Here is an 18,235-nt window from a genome sequence, read left to right on the forward strand (position 1 = left end):
GTAAGGAGGTCCCAGTGTACGTCTGGGCCAGAACGCCACCTTTTCCATCACCGATGATCTATTCTCTCTCCTACCCTTGGGATGTGTGTAATATTTTTTGGTAGATAAAGCACCAGAGGAGGGTCAGGAGACCACTCTCTTGTCAGAGTTTTGCCAGGGTATTGCTGTATGAGTTTATACCCATCTCTGAAGCTCTCTGAGCTTCTGTGAGATGGAAGGGTGAACACTTTTCCTCACACCTCCTGGCTATGAAAGTAAAGCCAAGGAGGGATGTAGAAAGGGCTTCCACCTCCTTGGAAGGGGCTCTCTCCTTCCAGAATGAGACTACTGCTTTCTAAATTAAGTGATGTCAGAGAGTTCACTGGGATCAGAAAAGATAATCATCCCTAATACCTTTTTACCTCCCTGATCACTGCCTAAGACTCAGTGTAATACCTTTCACAGCACAGTGGGTGGAGAAGATCCTAAACAACAAAGCTTGTCCAATAGCTGGACAGGCTGCTCAGTGGCTGTGGCAGGGCAGAGCACCCTGTGGTGGCCCGCGTCTCCAGGGATGCATCCGTCCCAAGTAAAGTCTGGAGAAACCCTCCACTTGCGTGAGAAGAACTGCCAAAGAGACCCTGGAGATGATCTTCTTGATTCCAGGCAGGCTGTGGGTTTGGTTGGGTTTTCGTCCAATTTGCCTCCGGTTCTCACATTAGAAGTCAATGGGATCCAACAGAAGTCTCTCTATCTCATCTTCCAGATCCACAGCCAACACCCAGTTGCCTGGAGAGGTTCCAACCTTTTCCCCTTAACAGCTGTAAAAAGGGATTTTTGCAAATTCAAGAAGACTTTATTTCTTAATTTCTTCATTTCTGAATCCCTGAGAATGTCAAAGATGTCTGTTGGAGGCCATGGGAATTGTCAGTGTACCCTTCCTCCTTCCTGTTGAGCTCAGCTAATAGAGACCACTGATCAAAGCTGAGATTTGAGAACTTGTCATCAAGAAAGCAGTCTCCTTTGTTGTCTTTCAACTTGGTTTGTTTAGGATTGTCTTCTTTTGGGGTTATTATCAGCTCTTCACACCCAGAGCGTAATGAATTAGGAAAAATAAAATATTCCATATCCAAAGGAACTGTAAAGAAGATAAATAAAAATAAATAAATAAAAATTATAAAAGAGTAAAAGGTCGGTCAAACAAATCAGAAAAAAAAAATGCGGCCAGGCGTGGTGGCTCACACCTGTAATCCTAGCACTTCGGGAGGCTGAGGCGGGCAGATCACGAGGTCAGGAGATCGAGACTACCCTGGCTAACATGGTGAAACCCCGCCTCAACAAAAAATACAAAAACTTAGCCGGGTGTGGTGGTGGGCGCCTGTAGTCCCAGCTACTTGGGAGGCTGAGGCAGGAGAATGGCGTGAACCCGGGAGGAGGAGGTTGCAGTGAGCCAAGATCATGCCACTGTACTCCAGCCTGGGCAACAGAACGAGACTCTGTCTCAAAAAAAAAAAAAAAAAAAAAAAAAAAATCAAAAAATTAAAAGAAAAATAATGCAGAGGATTGTCAGAAAGCCCCAAACTAACACCCAAAGGGCTTTTCTGCTATCACACCTTTCATTTTTACAACTGGGAGGTCGGCAGTGCCCCCCAAAGAGTTTAAAGGGCAATTGATCCAGGAAGCAGATGAAAGGGTGTGTTTTCTTTTATGATGGCGCTGGTTTCTGAAATTAAGTGTTGCAGGAAGACCTGGCACAGATTCTAACAGATAGCGCCCAGGTTGGAGGCAAAGCACATGTTTTCAAGCTCTGTCATAGCTGCCTCTCCTTATCTCTCCCTTGTGCATAATGAGTCTACAGAGGAGCCCTGCCACTTGCCTCCGAGATGGAACTGGGCCAAGCTGCCAGAGGCTGTTCCACCAGCTTGATTTTACCTCCAGTGCTCCACGTTCTCCCTCTGTCCCCCTTCCTCCATCCTGCCTCCCCAGTACCCCCTGGGATGGCAGATGCCTGGGGGCAGGAGGAGGTTATGCAGGGAAGAGGTGGGGACTACAAAGGCCTGGCTTAAGTAAAATCCCCTCTCAGAGTAAACCTTAAAGTTGTAGTGGTGGTGGTCATTTTGAAATAAGTAGTTTATCATCTATTTCTAGTTTTTAAAAACTTGCTAACACATGTTTTCCTGCAATCTAAGGATGTGGAAACTCTAATTTTGGGGAGAAGAACTAGGACACCAGAGTTTCTTAGAGGTGCCAAGTGTGGATGGGCACAGCTGAAGGGGCATGGGGCAAAGAAGTGGGGCTCTTAGAGACAACGCCCAGGCAGCCATGTGTTTTGAGTTTTCTGAATGTCTAACCCTCTGCACCTACAGTGCTATTTCCCATCTCTCCCCCTTCCTTCTCTTTGCTTCCAAAGTTCCATAATAGTCTCCTTAAGTGAGAGGAATGATTTCCAAAGACTGTCCCTGAAACCATCTTCTTACCAATTTCTGTGCAACCAGGGCTTTTTGGTGTTATTTAGATCTGCTTTATCTAAGAACACAGCAGCAACCTCGATGGGCCACGTCTACCAAATACACTAGGGAATTGGAATTCGTAATTCCATTTGTTGACAGATAGGGAGAAAAATCATGGACTATCATACAGGAGATGGGGAAACTGTGTCCCATAGAGGCTGAGTCCCATAGAGGCTGAAGATTACGTAGTAAATTAGAGTCAGAGTTAGGGCTAGAAACAAGGTCAGCATTCAATGCGCCTGTTCAACATTTTCTTCCCTGTACCTCATTGGAGACTGTAGAGAAATGGGTTTTGTTTATGTCTTTTGTTCAATTAATGTTCATTGGGTTTTCACCACGTGAAAGGCACCATATTTAGGACATTAGCTACCTACTCAGTCTCTAATGTCAGTAGGATCTTCCTAATTGTCCAACCAAAGAGAATTCTTTTTTCATTTTATTTAACTTTTATTTTAAGTTCAGGGGTATATGTCCAGGTTTGTTATATATAGGTAAACTTGTATCATGGGAATTTGTTATACAGATTATTTCATCACCCACATATTAAGCTTAGTACTCATTAGTTCTTTTTCCTGATCCTCTCCCTCCTCTCACCTTCTACCCTACAATAGGCCCCAGTGTGTGTTGTTCCCCTCTATGTATCCATGTGTTCTCATCATTTAGCTCACACTTATAAGCGAGAACATGTGGTATCTGGTTTTCTGTTCCTGCATTAGTTTGCTAAGGATAATGGCCTCTAGCTCCATCCACGTTCCTGCAAAGGACATTATCTCATTCTTTTTTATGGCTGCATAGTATTCCATGGTGTATATATACCACATTTTCTTTACCCAATCTATCATCGACGGGCATTTATGTTGATTTCATGTCTTTGCTATTGTGAACAGTGTTGCGATGAACATAACGTGTGCGTGTGTCTTTATAATAGAGCTGTTTATAAGGAATTATTTCTTTAGTGATCCAAAGCACCATTTTTTTTCCGAAAGGATTAAGCACAAGTTTAGCTGTTAGTCTGAACTTTTAACTTAGGTTAAACAACACAAACAGAAGATATTCCAGGATGTCAGTGATATTCGCAGTGTAGACCAAGGAAATGGTTTAAGCCAGCATCTCTATGGCCAAGAGTTTCTATCTGGATAGGGAACAACCAGATGTCCTCAGAGGAGTGCCTTCCCAATATCTCTTATAAGGTATGGTCTAAAGCTTGTGCCCCCATCACATTATATGAATTTAAAGTCACGTGGACACCCTCCCAGGGGACTTCCTGAAAAGCTGCAAGAGGGTAGTTTTCCTGGGATGGGAGGAGGAGTGGGCAGAAGCAGCACTTCCTGCCCTGCCCTGGGACACCTGGGAAGCCCACGCGTGGGCGGTTAGTGCTGTCATTGCAGGGTGGTAGAGACTGGAGAGAGTTTGGAAACCACCACGGGCCCCTCAGGCTGTAACTACAGCATTGGCTGTGAGGGAGACATGCCTTCACCTGTAGGAAGATAGGCAAAGACTGTCACCAAAGCCATACAGGTGAAGAGGGCCAGCTGCAGAGGCAGACACAGAGGATGGAGAGGTGTGGAGACAAACGAGATGGGAAGGGAGACTCCTCCAGATCAGTGGTGCCCAGACTTTGGGGTTTCATAGATGAGATTCCATTGAGGAAAATAAAATACAGAATTTGGGGGAGATCATTAAAGGGTTGCCAGTTTTTTACTCTGTGAGGTGAAGAGTTTTAAGAATACCGTTTAGGTTCACTATCCTGTCCTAAATAAATTTTAACATTCTTCCTCCTAAGAAGAAAAAAAAGAATGTCACCTCAGAATTTCTAAGAATTTAATCCATTTTTTTTTTTTAAAGAGACAGGGTCTCACTATGTCACCCAGGCTGGAGTGCAGTGGCATGATCATAGCTCACTGCAGCCTCAAACTCCTGGGCTCGAATGATCCTCCCATCTCAGCCTCCCAACTAGCTGGGACTATAGGCATGTAACACCATGCCTGGCTAATTTTTTTTTTTTTTTTTTTTTTAGTTTAGAGATGAAGTCTTGCTATGCTGCCCAGGCTGGTCTCAAATTCCTACATCGAGCCCTATTTTTGAAAGTCACTACACTGTCATTGTTTTTGTCATTTCAGGGCCACTCACAGAGCCCAGCTGCCCTGGCTGGAAGGGCACACATAGGCAGGAAAAGTAAGCTGCAGCCCAGTAGGCCCTGGGCTAGCTCTCTCCTCTCTAGGCTGGTCACTCCTTTCCTGCCTGGATCTTCCTGCCGTTTCCATCTCTGACTGCCTGATGGGATCCAGCACTGACACTCTCCTCTTGCTTCCACTTGCAGATTAAAACCGAAGATCTCAGTGACTCCCTGCAGCAGACCCTCTCCCATCGGCCATGCCACCTGAGTCAAGGACCTGCCATGATGTCCGGAAACCAAATGTCTGGGGTAAATGCCAGCCCATGTCAGGTAACCCTGATATTCACAGTGGGCCAGTGTGTTTAACTCAATCCCTCTGGGAAATGTTCGACTTCCATGCTTGGTACTCTGTGAACCCATATCAGTCTAAAGAACCCCCTGCAGGCGATGTGGGAAAGAGATTTGGAGGCTGTGAGTGGGGTTCTAAAACAGTCCTCTTACAGGTGGAGCCTGGCTAGGGATGTGAAGAAGTAGGCCTCTACTTCTCGGGGACAAAAAGGAGCCAGGCTTGCCAAAGGCAAGGACCTACCAGCTGTGCTGCTGGTGTCTGCCAGCCACATCCAGGGGAATCCTAGGTTGACAGCTGCTGTGGTTAGAGAACGTTTCTGTCCCCAGTGGGCCCACTCTGCCTCCCCTAAGGTTTTATGTTAGAGCCAAACTAGAATGGATTGCTGGTGGGGGAAGAAAGAGGCGTCTGAGCTAGTAACAGCCAAGGTCTGGGAGGGCGTTCATGTGATGAGACCTCTTCTCAGCAGGAATCACCTGGGGGAGAAAGAACCACTCCTTTCTGGAAACACATAAGAATGTGGATCCGTCCCTTCACCTTCCATTCAGCAAGGCTTCTCAGGTCTTCTCTCTGTGCACAAACCTAAGCTCAACCCCATGGGGCACAGAGCTCGGGGTCTCCATTGCAGAGGACTCCCCGATCCCCCAAGCATCGGAATTATTAGTCCCATGTCCTGGGCTGGTAGGAGAAACCCTGGAGTTTTTGTTTAACTAAATGGGTTTTATTAAGAATGAATAGCTTGTTTCACCTCACAACTCCCACCCGGACACCCTCCACGAAAGACTCAGGCCCAGGAAACAGCCGAGGCATGGCTTTTAGCATAATCAAGTGGCTTGAGATTAAAAAAGAATTGGACTGTTGGGGATTGCATCTTATCTCTAGGATAAACTTTGAGAGACGGGTCATACCCAGGTTTTGCCTTCAGGGCATTTTACAGTCTAGTTGGGAGACAGGTCTGACACATATAAAAATTAACTCAGGAGGCAAGGGTTAAGTAACAATATGTTGTAAGGACTCCTAGGCTGAGGGCAGAAGCTGTAACAATACCAGCATTAATGGAGCACCTACTATTTGCTAGACACTGGGGATACACAGTGGCATAAAGCAAGGTCAGCCTGCACAGTCTCCAAGTCTGGAGACCCCTGGGACAGACGTGTGGCAGGCAGATGGGGCTGATGTCCCCAGCTTGTAAATTCTGTGATGTATGTGTATCTCTTTGTGTGTAGGACATGGCTTCCCTCCATCCACTCCAGCAGCTTGTGCTGGTTCCCGGCCACTTACAGTCTGTATCCCAGTTCCTGCTATCTCAGACCCAGCCTGGGCAACAAGGTAAGAACCCTGAGGTTTTCCACATAGACCAAGTCCAGTCAAGTGCTGCTGCTGCTGCTTTTTGCTGGGTGAGGGGGCCTAATTGGAGAGCATGCATCAGTCAGTCACCCATCTGCTATCAAGACCTACTTATCCACCCCAGAGTCTGAGGAAGGGACCCTGGCAATGCTCCTGCAGGCTTAGTCTCCTTCTCTGCTTTCCCTTCCCGGCCTCCTCTTGGGTGGTCTGGCCCACCTCCTCAATTTCCTCGTGAGTGGAGACGGAAGGTGCAGGCGTGGAGGAGAGCTGTGCTGTACAAGGGAGGGGAAGCGCCCTGGGAAATGCAGTACAGACAAGTACCCATTCCTTGGAAATCTCTCCTGGACACAGATTCAGACTTGCTGCCTGGAAGCCTGGCTGTGATTCTATTTGGAGAGAGCAGCAGTGCCACCCACAGGTTGTAGAAAGGGTGTTCAGGTTTTCTTTGGCAGGGAAATTACAACCAGAGAACTTCTCCCTGGCCAAGAGCAAATAGATTGAACTATTAATAAATAGCTAACATTTCTTGAGCATGATGTGCCAGGAGCTCTGCTGAGTAATTTTTCTGACATTCCTCAAAATAACCTTGTGCAGTAGGTAGTCCTAGTATGCCTCTGGTGACCAACTGGGAAGTTCCAGAACCGTTTAGCTGAGACCCATACTGTTGGCCATCACACTGTGCTGCCTGTCCCACTCCCATCTCCACCAGCTAGGGTCAAAAGTGATGGAGGGTTGGCTGGGCACGGTGGCTCATGCCTGTAATCTCAGCATGTTGGGAGGAAGGGGGTGGGCAGATCACTTGAGGCCAGAAGTTCGAGACCAGCCTGGCCAACATGGTAAAACTGTCTCCTCTAAAAATACAAAAATTAGCCAGGTGTGGTGGTGCAAGCCTGTAATCCCAGCTACTCGGGAGGCTGAGGCAAGAGAATCACCTGAACCTGGGAGGCAGAGGTTGCAGTGAGCCAAGATTGCACCACTGCCCTCCAGCCTGGGCGACAGAGAGAGACCCTGTCTCCGAAAAAAAAAAAAAAAAAAAAAAAGTGATTGAGGAAGCATAAACTCTCTCCTGTGGCAAATCCCAGGTAGAGGCTTTGGAAATCCAGAATCCAAACAAAATGCAACTCTGCCTTCCGCCCTTAGCTCGTGCACAAATGAGTCACTATGCTTAGTTTCCAAGGCACCTCAGAATACTATGGTGATGAATGAGACCCTGTTTGAATTTTTTTTTTTTTTTTTTTTTTTTTGAGACAGAGTCTCACTCTGTCGCCCAGGCTGGAGTGCAGTGACCAGATCTCGCTCACGGCAAGCTCTGCTTCCTGGGCTTACACCATTCTCCTGCCTCAGCCTCCCGAGTAGCTGGGACTACAGGCGCCTGCCACCACGCCTGGCTAGTTTTTTGTATTTTTTTAGTAGAGATGGGGTTTCACCATGTTAGCCAGGATGGTCTCGATCTCCTGACCTCGTGATCCGCCCGTCTCGGCCTCCCAAAGTGCTGGGATTACAGGCTTGAGCCATCGTGCCCGGCCCCTATTTGAATTTTTAAGTGTTTATTTTGGTTAAACAATAAACATCATAATCATACTCCTTGAATGGAAAAGGGAAGGTAACAGTTTAATTTGTTTTCAGAAGACTGGAGAGTGACATGAAAATGACCCAGGCATATAACCAACTAAGTCAGTGTATGATGCAGTGGTGGAAAGACACTTCCAAATTTGGAGTCAGAAAAATTGACTGGTTTTTCAAAAAGTCACTTACTAACTGTGTGTTTTTGGGAAAGTGACCTAACCTCTCTGAGCTTCCATTTCCTCTTCTGTAAAAATGGGATAATAGCAAGGCCCTGCCTCATGAGATTATTGAGAGTCACTTGAAATAATGCATGTGAAAAGGCTGTATCCATTTCAACTGCCATGTCAGAATTGCCATTACTACCCAAGCCTCTCAACCCCCAGTTCAGGATTCCTTATAAGAGATTTCTTGCCCGTGTATTTTGATAATGAACAATGAAGCCCTGGCTTTTTAGACTGAAAAGCATAAAGGTCAACATCAGCAGATGCTGTACATTGTGACCCAGAACAGCCGAGGGAACACAGACACCCCAAGGTGCTGTTGAGTGACAAGCAGTTGGGGTAACCAACCCCATTGTCTGCTTTGGCGGTTGGATGGCCCCACTCCTGCTGGGAGAGTGAGCCGCCAACCAGGCAGAGCCCTTCATGTACAATTTTCCTGGGGAGGATGGAGAAGCAGGTATAATGTATACTGCCCAAGGGAGTTTCCAGAGGCTCAGCCCTGGACTTTCCCTCATTTCTCAGCCCTTCCTCCCAAGTATAAAACGTCCTGGTTAGCCACATGCCTCTGGCTAAGGCCCACCGCCCTTTAGAGCTGCATGGTCGTATCTGCTTGGTCTGGCATCCTCACAGATTTGGTTGGGCCTCTGTAGCCATCCCAGCTACTTCTCCTGCAGGGAAAGCCCAAATCCTCAGCCCCAGCTTGACTTCTCAGAAGCCACCCTGCATCCCTTCCCTTCCTGGGTTTCTTCCGCTCTGGTAATCAGATCCCAGAGTAGATCCTCTTGACCCTCCTTAGCCTCTGCACCTCTCCAGACAGGCGGGCAGGTGGAAGGACTGGTTTGGGGACTGCTGTTTACATGTCTGTTTATCCCTGTATCTGATTTGCCTCCACCTATATGTGGCAATGCCTGGCAGTGCTAGAAGGGCCTCTCCATGGGACTTGAGGTGGGAGAAACCTGATCAGGTGGCAGGGGGTCGGGACAGTGATCATGGTGCCAAAGTTGTAGCACATGTCTTTCAAATAGCCTGGATTTTATTTGTCTGTTCCTTTGTCCCTCCCCTTTCACTCAGGTCTGCAGCCAAATCTCCTCCCCTTTCCACAGCAACAAAGCAGTCTCCTCCTCCCACAGACTGGGCCGGGACTGGCATCCCAGGTAAACAACCCCATTCTTCCTGTTTCCTCTAGGAATGTGTCAGCTCTCACTGAGTTTAACTCACTAGTTTCCCCCCTACCCCTTTAACAGGATACTAATCCCTCTGGGGAGAGGGGACAGCAGGGAACTGTCCATTGGCATAGGGGAAATCCAAGCTACAGCAAGGAGGGGACAATTTACCAAGTATTACTGGTGGGGCCACAGTTAGAACCCAGAGATTCCAGCTCCCAGGCCAGCCTCCTTCATGCTCCAGGCACTGAACTCCAGCCCTGCACAGGCCCCAGCATTGCTCCTCTGAGAGCCAGGCTCAGCTAACTTCTCAGGCACACCAAGATGGCCACAAACTCTACCTAGGTGCTCTCAGGGGCCAAGGGGGACACTAAAATACCACAGACCTGATGTCCCAGACCACAAAGTCCGTGCCTTTCACCTCTGGGTCACTGTTCCAGATTGCCTCCTGCAGTGGGCACGTATATAGGCCAGTGGGCTGAGGTCTGGGAGAGGGGTTGTTTGCAGAGCTGCCATGGTTCCACACAGCACCTCTTTTCCAACTAGGAAAAAGGCATCTCTCCTTCTGGCCAGCTGCAGTCTCATGCCAGGGTGCACAGATTGGCGACAGCAGCATGAGCTGTATCTTAGCTGCCATTCTTCTCCTGATCTGGGTGCCCCTGCACAGTTAATAAACTGCACAGCTGTATGAGATGGCTCTGCACAGATGGTTGGGCAGAATGGTTGGGAATGACTGCAGAGATCTCTGTGCTAAGAGCCCGGTGGCTCACCAAGAGCCCTGCCTTCAGAGAGGGCTGAGGCCACCAAAAGTACCTGGAGGGGAAGCTCGCCATCTAGTGGTTGCAATGTGGACACTAGCACCACAAGCAGCTCTTCCACCTCCTCCTGGCATGGGTTTACAGCTGGAAGAGATCTTAGAATATTCAAGATCAACTCTCATATCTTATCATATTTTGGCACGGAGAGACTGGTAGCAGAGAGACCACACAGAAGATTATGAAGATCATCCAGGGGAGGGGTCATAAAGGATTGGCTTAAGAGTTGTGGCAATAAGAAGAGGGAATGATTGAGGAGATGTTTTGGGAAGTTGAATCAGTGCAGGTTGCCAGTGGATTGGAGATGAAAGGAGGAGGGAGAAGGTCTAGCAGAGAGCCCCGTAAGTCTTTGTCAAATGAAAGAACAAATAAAAGGAAGGTTTAAAGAGGACTGGGGCTTTGTCCTGAGGGTCTGGTCTATACCACACTCTCCTCACACACCCCTTCCCTGCAAAATAAGAACCAAATTCATGATGGCTTTAGACTAAAAGACCCTTCATTGGGGGAAAGACTCCTAAACTTCTCTCTGGTCCTTTTGCCTTCTTCATGATAAGGATGCCTATCTGAATGGTAAACCCAAATATCCCAGAGGAGAAGAAGTAATGTTAACCCTAGTATACACAAAGTAAATCAAAAGGGAAAGAAGAGGTGAATTTAGCCCTCTGAGCTGGACATGGTGCCTGGACCCCTAGGCCCAGATTTCACTCTATCCTTGTGGAATGATAGATGTCTTTAAGATTGGATTCATTCCTGGCCGGGCGCGGTGGCTCAAGCCTGTAATCCCAGCACTTTGGGAGGCCGAGACGGGCGGATCACGAGGTCAGGAGATCGAGACCATCCTGGCTAACACGGTGAAACCCCGTCTCTACTAAAAAATACAAAAAACTAGCTGGGCGAGGTGGCGGGCGCCTGTAGTCCCAGCTACTCGGGAGGCTGAGGCAGGAGAATGGCGTAAACCCGGGAGGCGGAGCTTGCAGTGAGCTGAGATCTGGCCACTGCACTCCAGCCTGGGCGACAGAGCGAGACTCCGTCTCAACAACAACAACAACAACAACAAAAAAAAAAAAAAAAAAAAAGATTGGATTCCTGACCCCAAATAGGCACAACATGGTTCTAGGTTTAAGAGTACATTTTCCTATGAAAATAAGCTCAAGAAAGAATATCTGGCTGGGCACAGTGGCTCATGCTTGTAGTCCCAGCACTTTGGAAGGCCAAGGCAGGTGGATCACTTGAGCCCAGGAGTTCATGACCAGCTTGGGCAACATAGTGAAGCCCTGTCTCTGCAAAAACAAAAGTTAGCCAGGCGTGGTGGCACACGCCTGTAGTCCCAGCTGTTCAGGAGGCTAAGGCAGGAGAATGGCTTGAGCCCAGGAGGTTGAGGCTGCAGTGAACAGCGATTGTGCCACTACACTGTAGCCTGGGTGACAGAGTGAGATCCTGTCTAAAAAAAAAAAAAAAAAAAAAAAGGAGAAGAAGAAGAAGGAGGAGGAAGAGGAGAAGGAGGAGGAGGAGGAGGAGGAGGAAGAAGAAGAAGAAGAAGAAGAAGAAGAAGAAGAAGAAGAAGAAGAAGAAGAAGAAGAAAGAAGAAAGAAGAAAGAAAGAAGAAAGAAGAAAGAAGAAAGAAGAAAGAAGAAAGAAGAAGAAAGAATATCTCCTAACATCCCAAATGAGATCAAGGTGCATTTTATAAAGGTACTGATTAAAATACCTTTGATTAAAAACAAAACACTTTCGTGAAAGAAAATGGTGGTTTAGAAAGTAAAATGATGCACAAGAGTTTGACACTTCAGGAAAGTTTTATGAAGGCCACGAGTTCTTGGATAGTCCCTGTTATCTTCAGTTAATGCCTGTTCAACACCTCAGTTACCCGCTTTATGGAAAAAAAAAAAAAGCAAGCAACCTTTTCTTGGTCCAGTTCTGTGATTTGTTTTGAGAATCTTTGTAAACAACCCTGCTAGCTCCTTTTATGGTAGAAAACTGAAAGGAGGAAGTAACCTGCTAAGACTCAAACAGTGAGTCACAGGCTAAACTCAGGCCACCTCCCTATCCTGCACTCCTGATGTTTCTACCCAGATATTCCAGTTATTTGCTATACATTCATAGAAACTTCAATTTCTACTTCCATGTCATTGGAAAAAAATAGGACTCAAATGTACCCAGGGTGTATCCTGGGATCTGTAATCCTCTAAGGGGGCCTATTAGTAAAAAAAAAAAAAAAAAAAAATCACAAATTGTTATTTATTGATCTTTGTGGTGGATCTGCTTGGCGTGTTTCCTATCAGGCAGTTGGGCGCCCTGGGCTGCCAGGATCCTCTTTAGAACCCCACCTGGAAGCATCCCAGCATCTCCCGGTGCCCAAGCATCTACCCAGCTCTGGAGGGGCCGATGAGCCCAGTGACCTCGAGGAACTGGAGAAGTTTGCCAAGACCTTCAAGCAGAGGCGCATTAAGCTGGGCTTCACACAGGTTTGGTTTTAGGATAGAAGAAATTGAGCCAAGCGGCTGGAGACTGGGCTTCCCAAGTGCAGGTTTCAAGAGCGACCAGAGGCTCGATGTGTTTGGGGCCAGCTCATTGTGTCCCTGAGTTCTCTGAGAATAGGGTACAGTTGCCATTGGTAGGGAAATTGAGGATGTTGCTGGTGGAGGAGAATGAGAGGTGGAAAAGGGGCTGGCTTTCCTGAGCACATGGGCATGGTCCACTCAGAGTCTAAGGAGAGAAAGAAAGCCATTCTTCACCTTAGAGGGAGGAGACTTGGAAAGCAGCCGAGCATGCGTGAGCACTCGAAGGTTCAGGCTGGCTGTGGGATCGATGCTAGGACCATGCAGGATGTGGGCAAACAAGAGGAGGAGGCTGCCTCTCATGTTCCTCCCCCTCGGTCCCCACGCTTAGGGAGATGTGGGGCTGGCGATGGGAAAGCTGTATGGCAACGACTTCAGCCAGACCACCATCTCGCGATTTGAGGCCCTCAACCTGAGCTTCAAGAACATGTGCAAGCTCAAGCCCCTGCTGGAGAAGTGGCTGAATGATGCAGGTAGGCCTCACAAACATGGATGCCAGGGGCCCTAGAGGGCTCTGCAGGGAAGGGCCAGTGACTTGTCATGTTGGGGCTTTTGAGAGTTGATACCTAACACCCCTTTCTTCTCCTGAGACTGGAGCCAATGGAGAAACAAGACACAGGGCACAGGCAAGTGTAGATGAAAGTGTCAGCTCGACTACTGAGAAGCCCTCAGAAGGATGTGGATTTAGGTCTGTGTCCATCAGGATTTGCCCCCATTCAATTCCTACCCCATCCCACCCAGCGTAGACCTTAGAACAACTTGCCAGCGACAAAATCTGGGTCTGCAGAGCAGACACACTTACACAGATTGCTGTCTGGAATAAATCTGGGTCAGGGAAACAGAGCAATGGAGCCTCTAGGGTCTCACTGGGAGGTGGAGACCACAGGCATGACACAGGGTCTTTCCCTGGCTAGTTCTTGAGTAGGTTTTCAGCAGACAGGGACTTACTGCAACCCAGCTTGGTCAGGAAAGCCTGACAGCAGGAGTGGGGTTTGTGGGAGGACTCAGTGAGGGGTGGTGGCCGGCAGGCATCCCAGGAGATCAAGAGTATAAGCCAAGGGACCACACGTTTGGAATAATGAGCGGAAGAGTATGGCAGCAGGGACTAGCATAAGATGGGGCTTCTCAACCTTGGCACTATGGACATCCTGGGCCAGGTCATTCTTGTTGCCAGGGACTGGCCTATGCATTGCAGGATGTTTTGAGCATCCCTGGTCCCTACCCATTAGTTGCCAGTAGCATCCACCCCTGGTTGAAACAGCCAAGAATCTCTCCAGACATTGCCAAATGTCCCAGGGGGAGTGGTGGTGATGCAGAGTTCCCCCCGGTTGAGAACCGCCAGCCTAGGCAGAGAGAGGGAGTGAGCCAGTCTCCAGGGCTGGGCTCTATTCAGTAATTCACGTGGATTGGTGGTTACACTGGAGAGGGAGGAAAGGGGGGGCAGCCAGCCAGGGCTGTTACTCCCACAGAAGGGCCTCTACACACAAGCATGGGAGGGGGCAGGAAGCTCCCCCGACAGGCTGCCCCTTAGACAGCCTTTATGGAAGCACTGAAATGAGTGAAATGATCCGAAAGTCTTCGAATCTCTGGAGAAGGGCCCTGTGACCATTTCTAGTCCTCATCAGATGCCTGAATCCTTCCTCGGGGATATCCCTCCTATGGCCCCTACAGCCTTAGCTCAAACATTTGCACTGGCACGAAAATGCCTCCAACACCAACAGTCTGCCACGAAGTACCATTGCTTTTGGCTCCAAATCCCATTTCACATTTCGCTCAGTATTCACATCCAGGCATATCTGTAAACAGCAGCCTCACGAGCGTTACTCATAGGAGTCCTGCCAGTGTCCACTTACACCCACATGTGCCACTGATGCCTGGGCATCCCTCAGCCATGACCCCAAACACTGGAGACACTGCTTTGGGGGCCTCAGAGGGCCATGGAGGGTTACAGAGGGCCACAGAAGGCCATGGAGGGCAATGGAGGGCCACGGAGGGCCTTTGCCCTGAGCAATGAAAAGAAGTGGGATTCTTGGTCTGTTCTGGGCTCTCTGCTGGGGGAGGGGATTGCCCCTGAAAATGCCACTGCAGAGCCCATCGGGAAGGGTTGTTGGACCTCAAATCCATGAAGGCACCAGCCACTCATCCCCTTCTCTGAGCTTCCTCTGCTCCTTCGTGTCCCCGCAGAGTCCTCTCCGTCAGACCCCTCAGTGAGCACGCCCAGCTCCTACCCCAGCCTCAGTGAAGTATTTGGAAGGAAGAGAAAGAAACGGACCAGCATCGAGACCAACATCCGCCTGACTCTGGAGAAGAGGTTTCAAGATGTGAGCAGCACCTTCGGGTGGGCATGGGTGGGCTGCCTCATACAGGTAGGGGGAGCAGACACGGCACAGGCCGCTTGGCACCAGCCCCTCAGCACCTCAGACCTGCCCTGGGACACGATCAGAAAACACATTATCCCACTCCAGGCCCCCAGGTATTGGAGTGCAAAGCTGCTCGCCATCTCAGGTTCCAGGAACCTCCTCCTCCACTGACCCTTCTTGCCCTGACATCTATTTAGGACTCTTTGTTTTTCTCACTGGGAGATTTAAAGAACGGACTACAGGGTCCCAGAACACAGTGTATCTCTGTATCCAGCTGAGGTAAAGGAGTAAAGTCGGGGGTCCCAGAACACAGTGTATCTCTGTATCCAGCTGAGGTAAAGGAGTAAAGTCGGGGGTCCCAGAACACAGTGTATCTCTGTATCCAGCTGAGGTAAAGGAGTAAAGTCGGGGGTCCCAGAACACAGTGTATCTCTGTATCCAGCTGAGGTAAAGGAGTAAAGTCGGGGGTCCCAGAACACAGTGTATCTCTGTATCCAGCTGAGGTAAAGGAGTAAAGTCGGGGGTCCCAGAACACAGTGTATCTCTGTATCCAGCTGAGGTAAAGGAGTAAAGTCGGGGGTCCCAGAACACAGTGTATCTCTGTATCCAGCTGAGGTAAAGGAGTAAAGTCGGGGGTCCCAGAACACAGTGTATCTCTGTATCCAGCTGAGGTAAAGGAGTAAAGTCGGGGGTCCCAGAACACAGTGTATCTCTGTATCCAGCTGAGGTAAAGGAGTAAAGTCGGGGGTCCCAGAACACAGTGTATCTCTGTATCCAGCTGAGGTAAAGGAGTAAAGTCGGGGGTCCCAGAACACAGTGTATCTCTGTATCCAGCTGAGGTAAAGGAGTAAAGTCGGGGGTCCCAGAACACAGTGTATCTCTGTATCCAGCTGAGGTAAAGGAGTAAAGTCGGGGGTCCCAGAACACAGTATATCTCTGTATCCAGCTGAGGTAAAGGAGTAAAGTCGGGGGTCCCAGAACACAGTGTATCTCTGTATCCAGCTGAGGTAAAGGAGTAAAGTCGGGGGTCCCAGAACACAGTGTATCTCTGTATCCAGCTGAGGTAAAGGAGTAAAGTCAGGGGATTGTATATAAGTTCTCTATTTTCTATGCAGTACATTTTATGTTTTTCAAATTATAAATATAATAAATGCTTATTGTAAGCAATTTGGAAAGTACAAGGAAGTAGAAAGAAAAAGAATACTCATCACCAAATGCCATCTGACCTCATTTCCTTCTACTCCTTCTTTTCTGTGTATATTTAGATACTTGTAATCATGTAATACACCTACATTTTTTGGAACTTGTAGCAAAAGCATATTTTTGAGCCAGTGGAAGCTGTGAGACCTGTGCGAGCTGAGAAACAGATGTGGCCTAACCAGCACCTAGCCAGGCTCCCTTAGATCCCAGCCCCATGGGTACCACACATCTCCAAAGGCCCCAGGCCTCCAGGACTGCTGCCCCTCCGGCAGATTCCTTGCATATGTGGCTCAAAGATTTGTTGCCCACATCCAGCTAGCCGAATGACAAGAACTGGCTTTTCCTTCTTTTTAGACTTCCTAGAGTGGCAAGGTTAAGGGAGGGCGTAGGAGTGGGGGAAAGTGGCTGGGGCTAAAGACCAGGTGCGAGGGATCAGAACGAGGCAGTGGCACCCGTGTAGCATGTATTGCTGTGCCACAGTCCTGATGGGTCCACATGTTTTAGCTTTCTCATTTCCTGCTTTGAGGCAGGAGGACAGGAAGAAAGTGACAAGGCAGGCCAGGCGGCGGTGACTCATGCCTGGAATCCCAGCACTTTGGGAGGCCAAGGCAGGTGGATCACCTGAGGTCAGGCATTCAAGACCAGCCTGCCCAACATGGTGAAACCCCATCTCTACTTAAAATACAAAAATTAGCTGGGCGTGGTGGCGCATGACTGTAATCCCAGCTACTCGGGAGGCTGAAGCAGAGAGAATTGCTTGAACCTGGGAGGCGGAGGTTGCAGTGAGCGGAGATCATGCCACTGCACTCCAGCCTGGGCAACAAAGCAAGACTCCATCTCAAAAAAAAACAAAAAAAAGAAATGACAGGGAGAAGGACATCAGATTATCAGTTTATAAGGAAGAACACAGAAGGGAGCAGCAGCTCTGGGGACTCTGCCTGCCCCACGTAACTCATGCATGGACTCCTCTCCTCCGAACTCATGAACAAAGGAAAGAGAGCCTACATCTATGGAGACCCTACTTTGTGTCAGGCCCTGTGCTTGGCAGTTTACACACATTTTCTCATTTAATTCCCACAATAATCTTACGTGGTGGGCACGATTATTCTCATTTCATAGATGATAAGACAGGCTCAGAGAGGTGAAGAAAGTTTCCTAAGGACATATAGTAAGTGAAAAAGCCAGTATTTCATCCTAGGTCTGACTCTAAAGCTTTTGATCCATGTATAGTTATATCCTGTTTCTTTGGGACCTCTGTTCCCCACCCCTGATTCCCTTTTCTTGACCATACTCTGTCCTTTCGGTCCCTATAGAACCCAAAACCCAGCTCGGAGGAGATCTCCATGATTGCAGAGCAGTTGTCCATGGAGAAGGAGGTGGTGAGAGTCTGGTTCTGCAACCGACGCCAAAAGGAGAAGCGAATCAACTGCCCTGTGGCCACACCCATCAAACCACCTGTCTACAATTCCCGGCTGGTGAGTGGCCAGGAACCACGCTGTCTGCCAAGAACTGGAGGCACATGATGCTTGGAGGGGAAAGTGGTGGCTGCAGGGAAGAGGGGGAGCATCCAGTTAATAAATAAGCAAAGAGATGCTGTATAGACTATAGTATAAAGAACACTAAAGAAGGGCGAGGGAATAGAAGGGGATAGTGGGGAGATGCTCTTTCAGTAGGGAGGTCAGAGAGGATCTCCATGATAAGGGTGTGTGAACAGAGACCTAGAGTTGTCAGGGAATTAAATATGTGGATATCTGGGGGAAAGAATGTTCTAGGCAGAGGGCCTAGCAAGTGAAAAGATCCAGTATGCTTAAGAAACAGCAAGGCAACCAGTGTGGCTGGGGACAGAACGAGAAAGGGGACCAAAAGTAGGAGAGGAAGTCAGAGAAGAAACAAGAAGCAGAGCGCCCAAGATCTTGGAGGCCATTGAAAGGCCCCTGGCTTTCAGTTTGGGTAAAATAAGAAGCCATTGGAGAGCTCTAGCCAGAGAAGGCTGAGCTGGCTGACACGGGCTGCTATGTGGGGAATCATCTGTGTGGAAGCAGGAGACCAGCTAG

At 48.6% G+C, this 18,235-nt stretch overlaps 1 protein-coding gene across 6 annotated transcripts in view; it reads left to right on the forward strand.

The window, feature by feature from the left end:
* The window catches only part of POU2F3 (POU class 2 homeobox 3), an 85,477-nt gene that overhangs the window by 56,586 nt on the left and 10,656 nt on the right, over positions 1-18,235 (forward strand). For 5 of the 6 annotated variants that reach the window (XM_010356986.2, XM_030917202.1, XM_010356989.2 and 2 more), the window contains 7 exons: positions 4,810-4,935; positions 6,178-6,280; positions 9,157-9,239; positions 12,346-12,528; positions 12,953-13,094; positions 14,806-14,942; positions 17,495-17,656. In XM_010356986.2, coding sequence (XP_010355288.1) covers positions 4,810-4,935; positions 6,178-6,280; positions 9,157-9,239; positions 12,346-12,528; positions 12,953-13,094; positions 14,806-14,942; positions 17,495-17,656 — 936 coding nt within the window. The remainder of the gene's footprint in view (positions 1-4,809; positions 4,936-6,177; positions 6,281-9,156; positions 9,240-12,345; positions 12,529-12,952; positions 13,095-14,805; positions 14,943-17,494; positions 17,657-18,235) is intronic. The other variant, XM_030917204.1, reaches the window with a different exon arrangement.

This window comes from Rhinopithecus roxellana, chromosome 15 (assembly GCF_007565055.1).
Source record: "Rhinopithecus roxellana isolate Shanxi Qingling chromosome 15, ASM756505v1, whole genome shotgun sequence".
In the NCBI taxonomy this organism is placed as follows: domain Eukaryota; kingdom Metazoa; phylum Chordata; class Mammalia; order Primates; family Cercopithecidae; genus Rhinopithecus; species Rhinopithecus roxellana.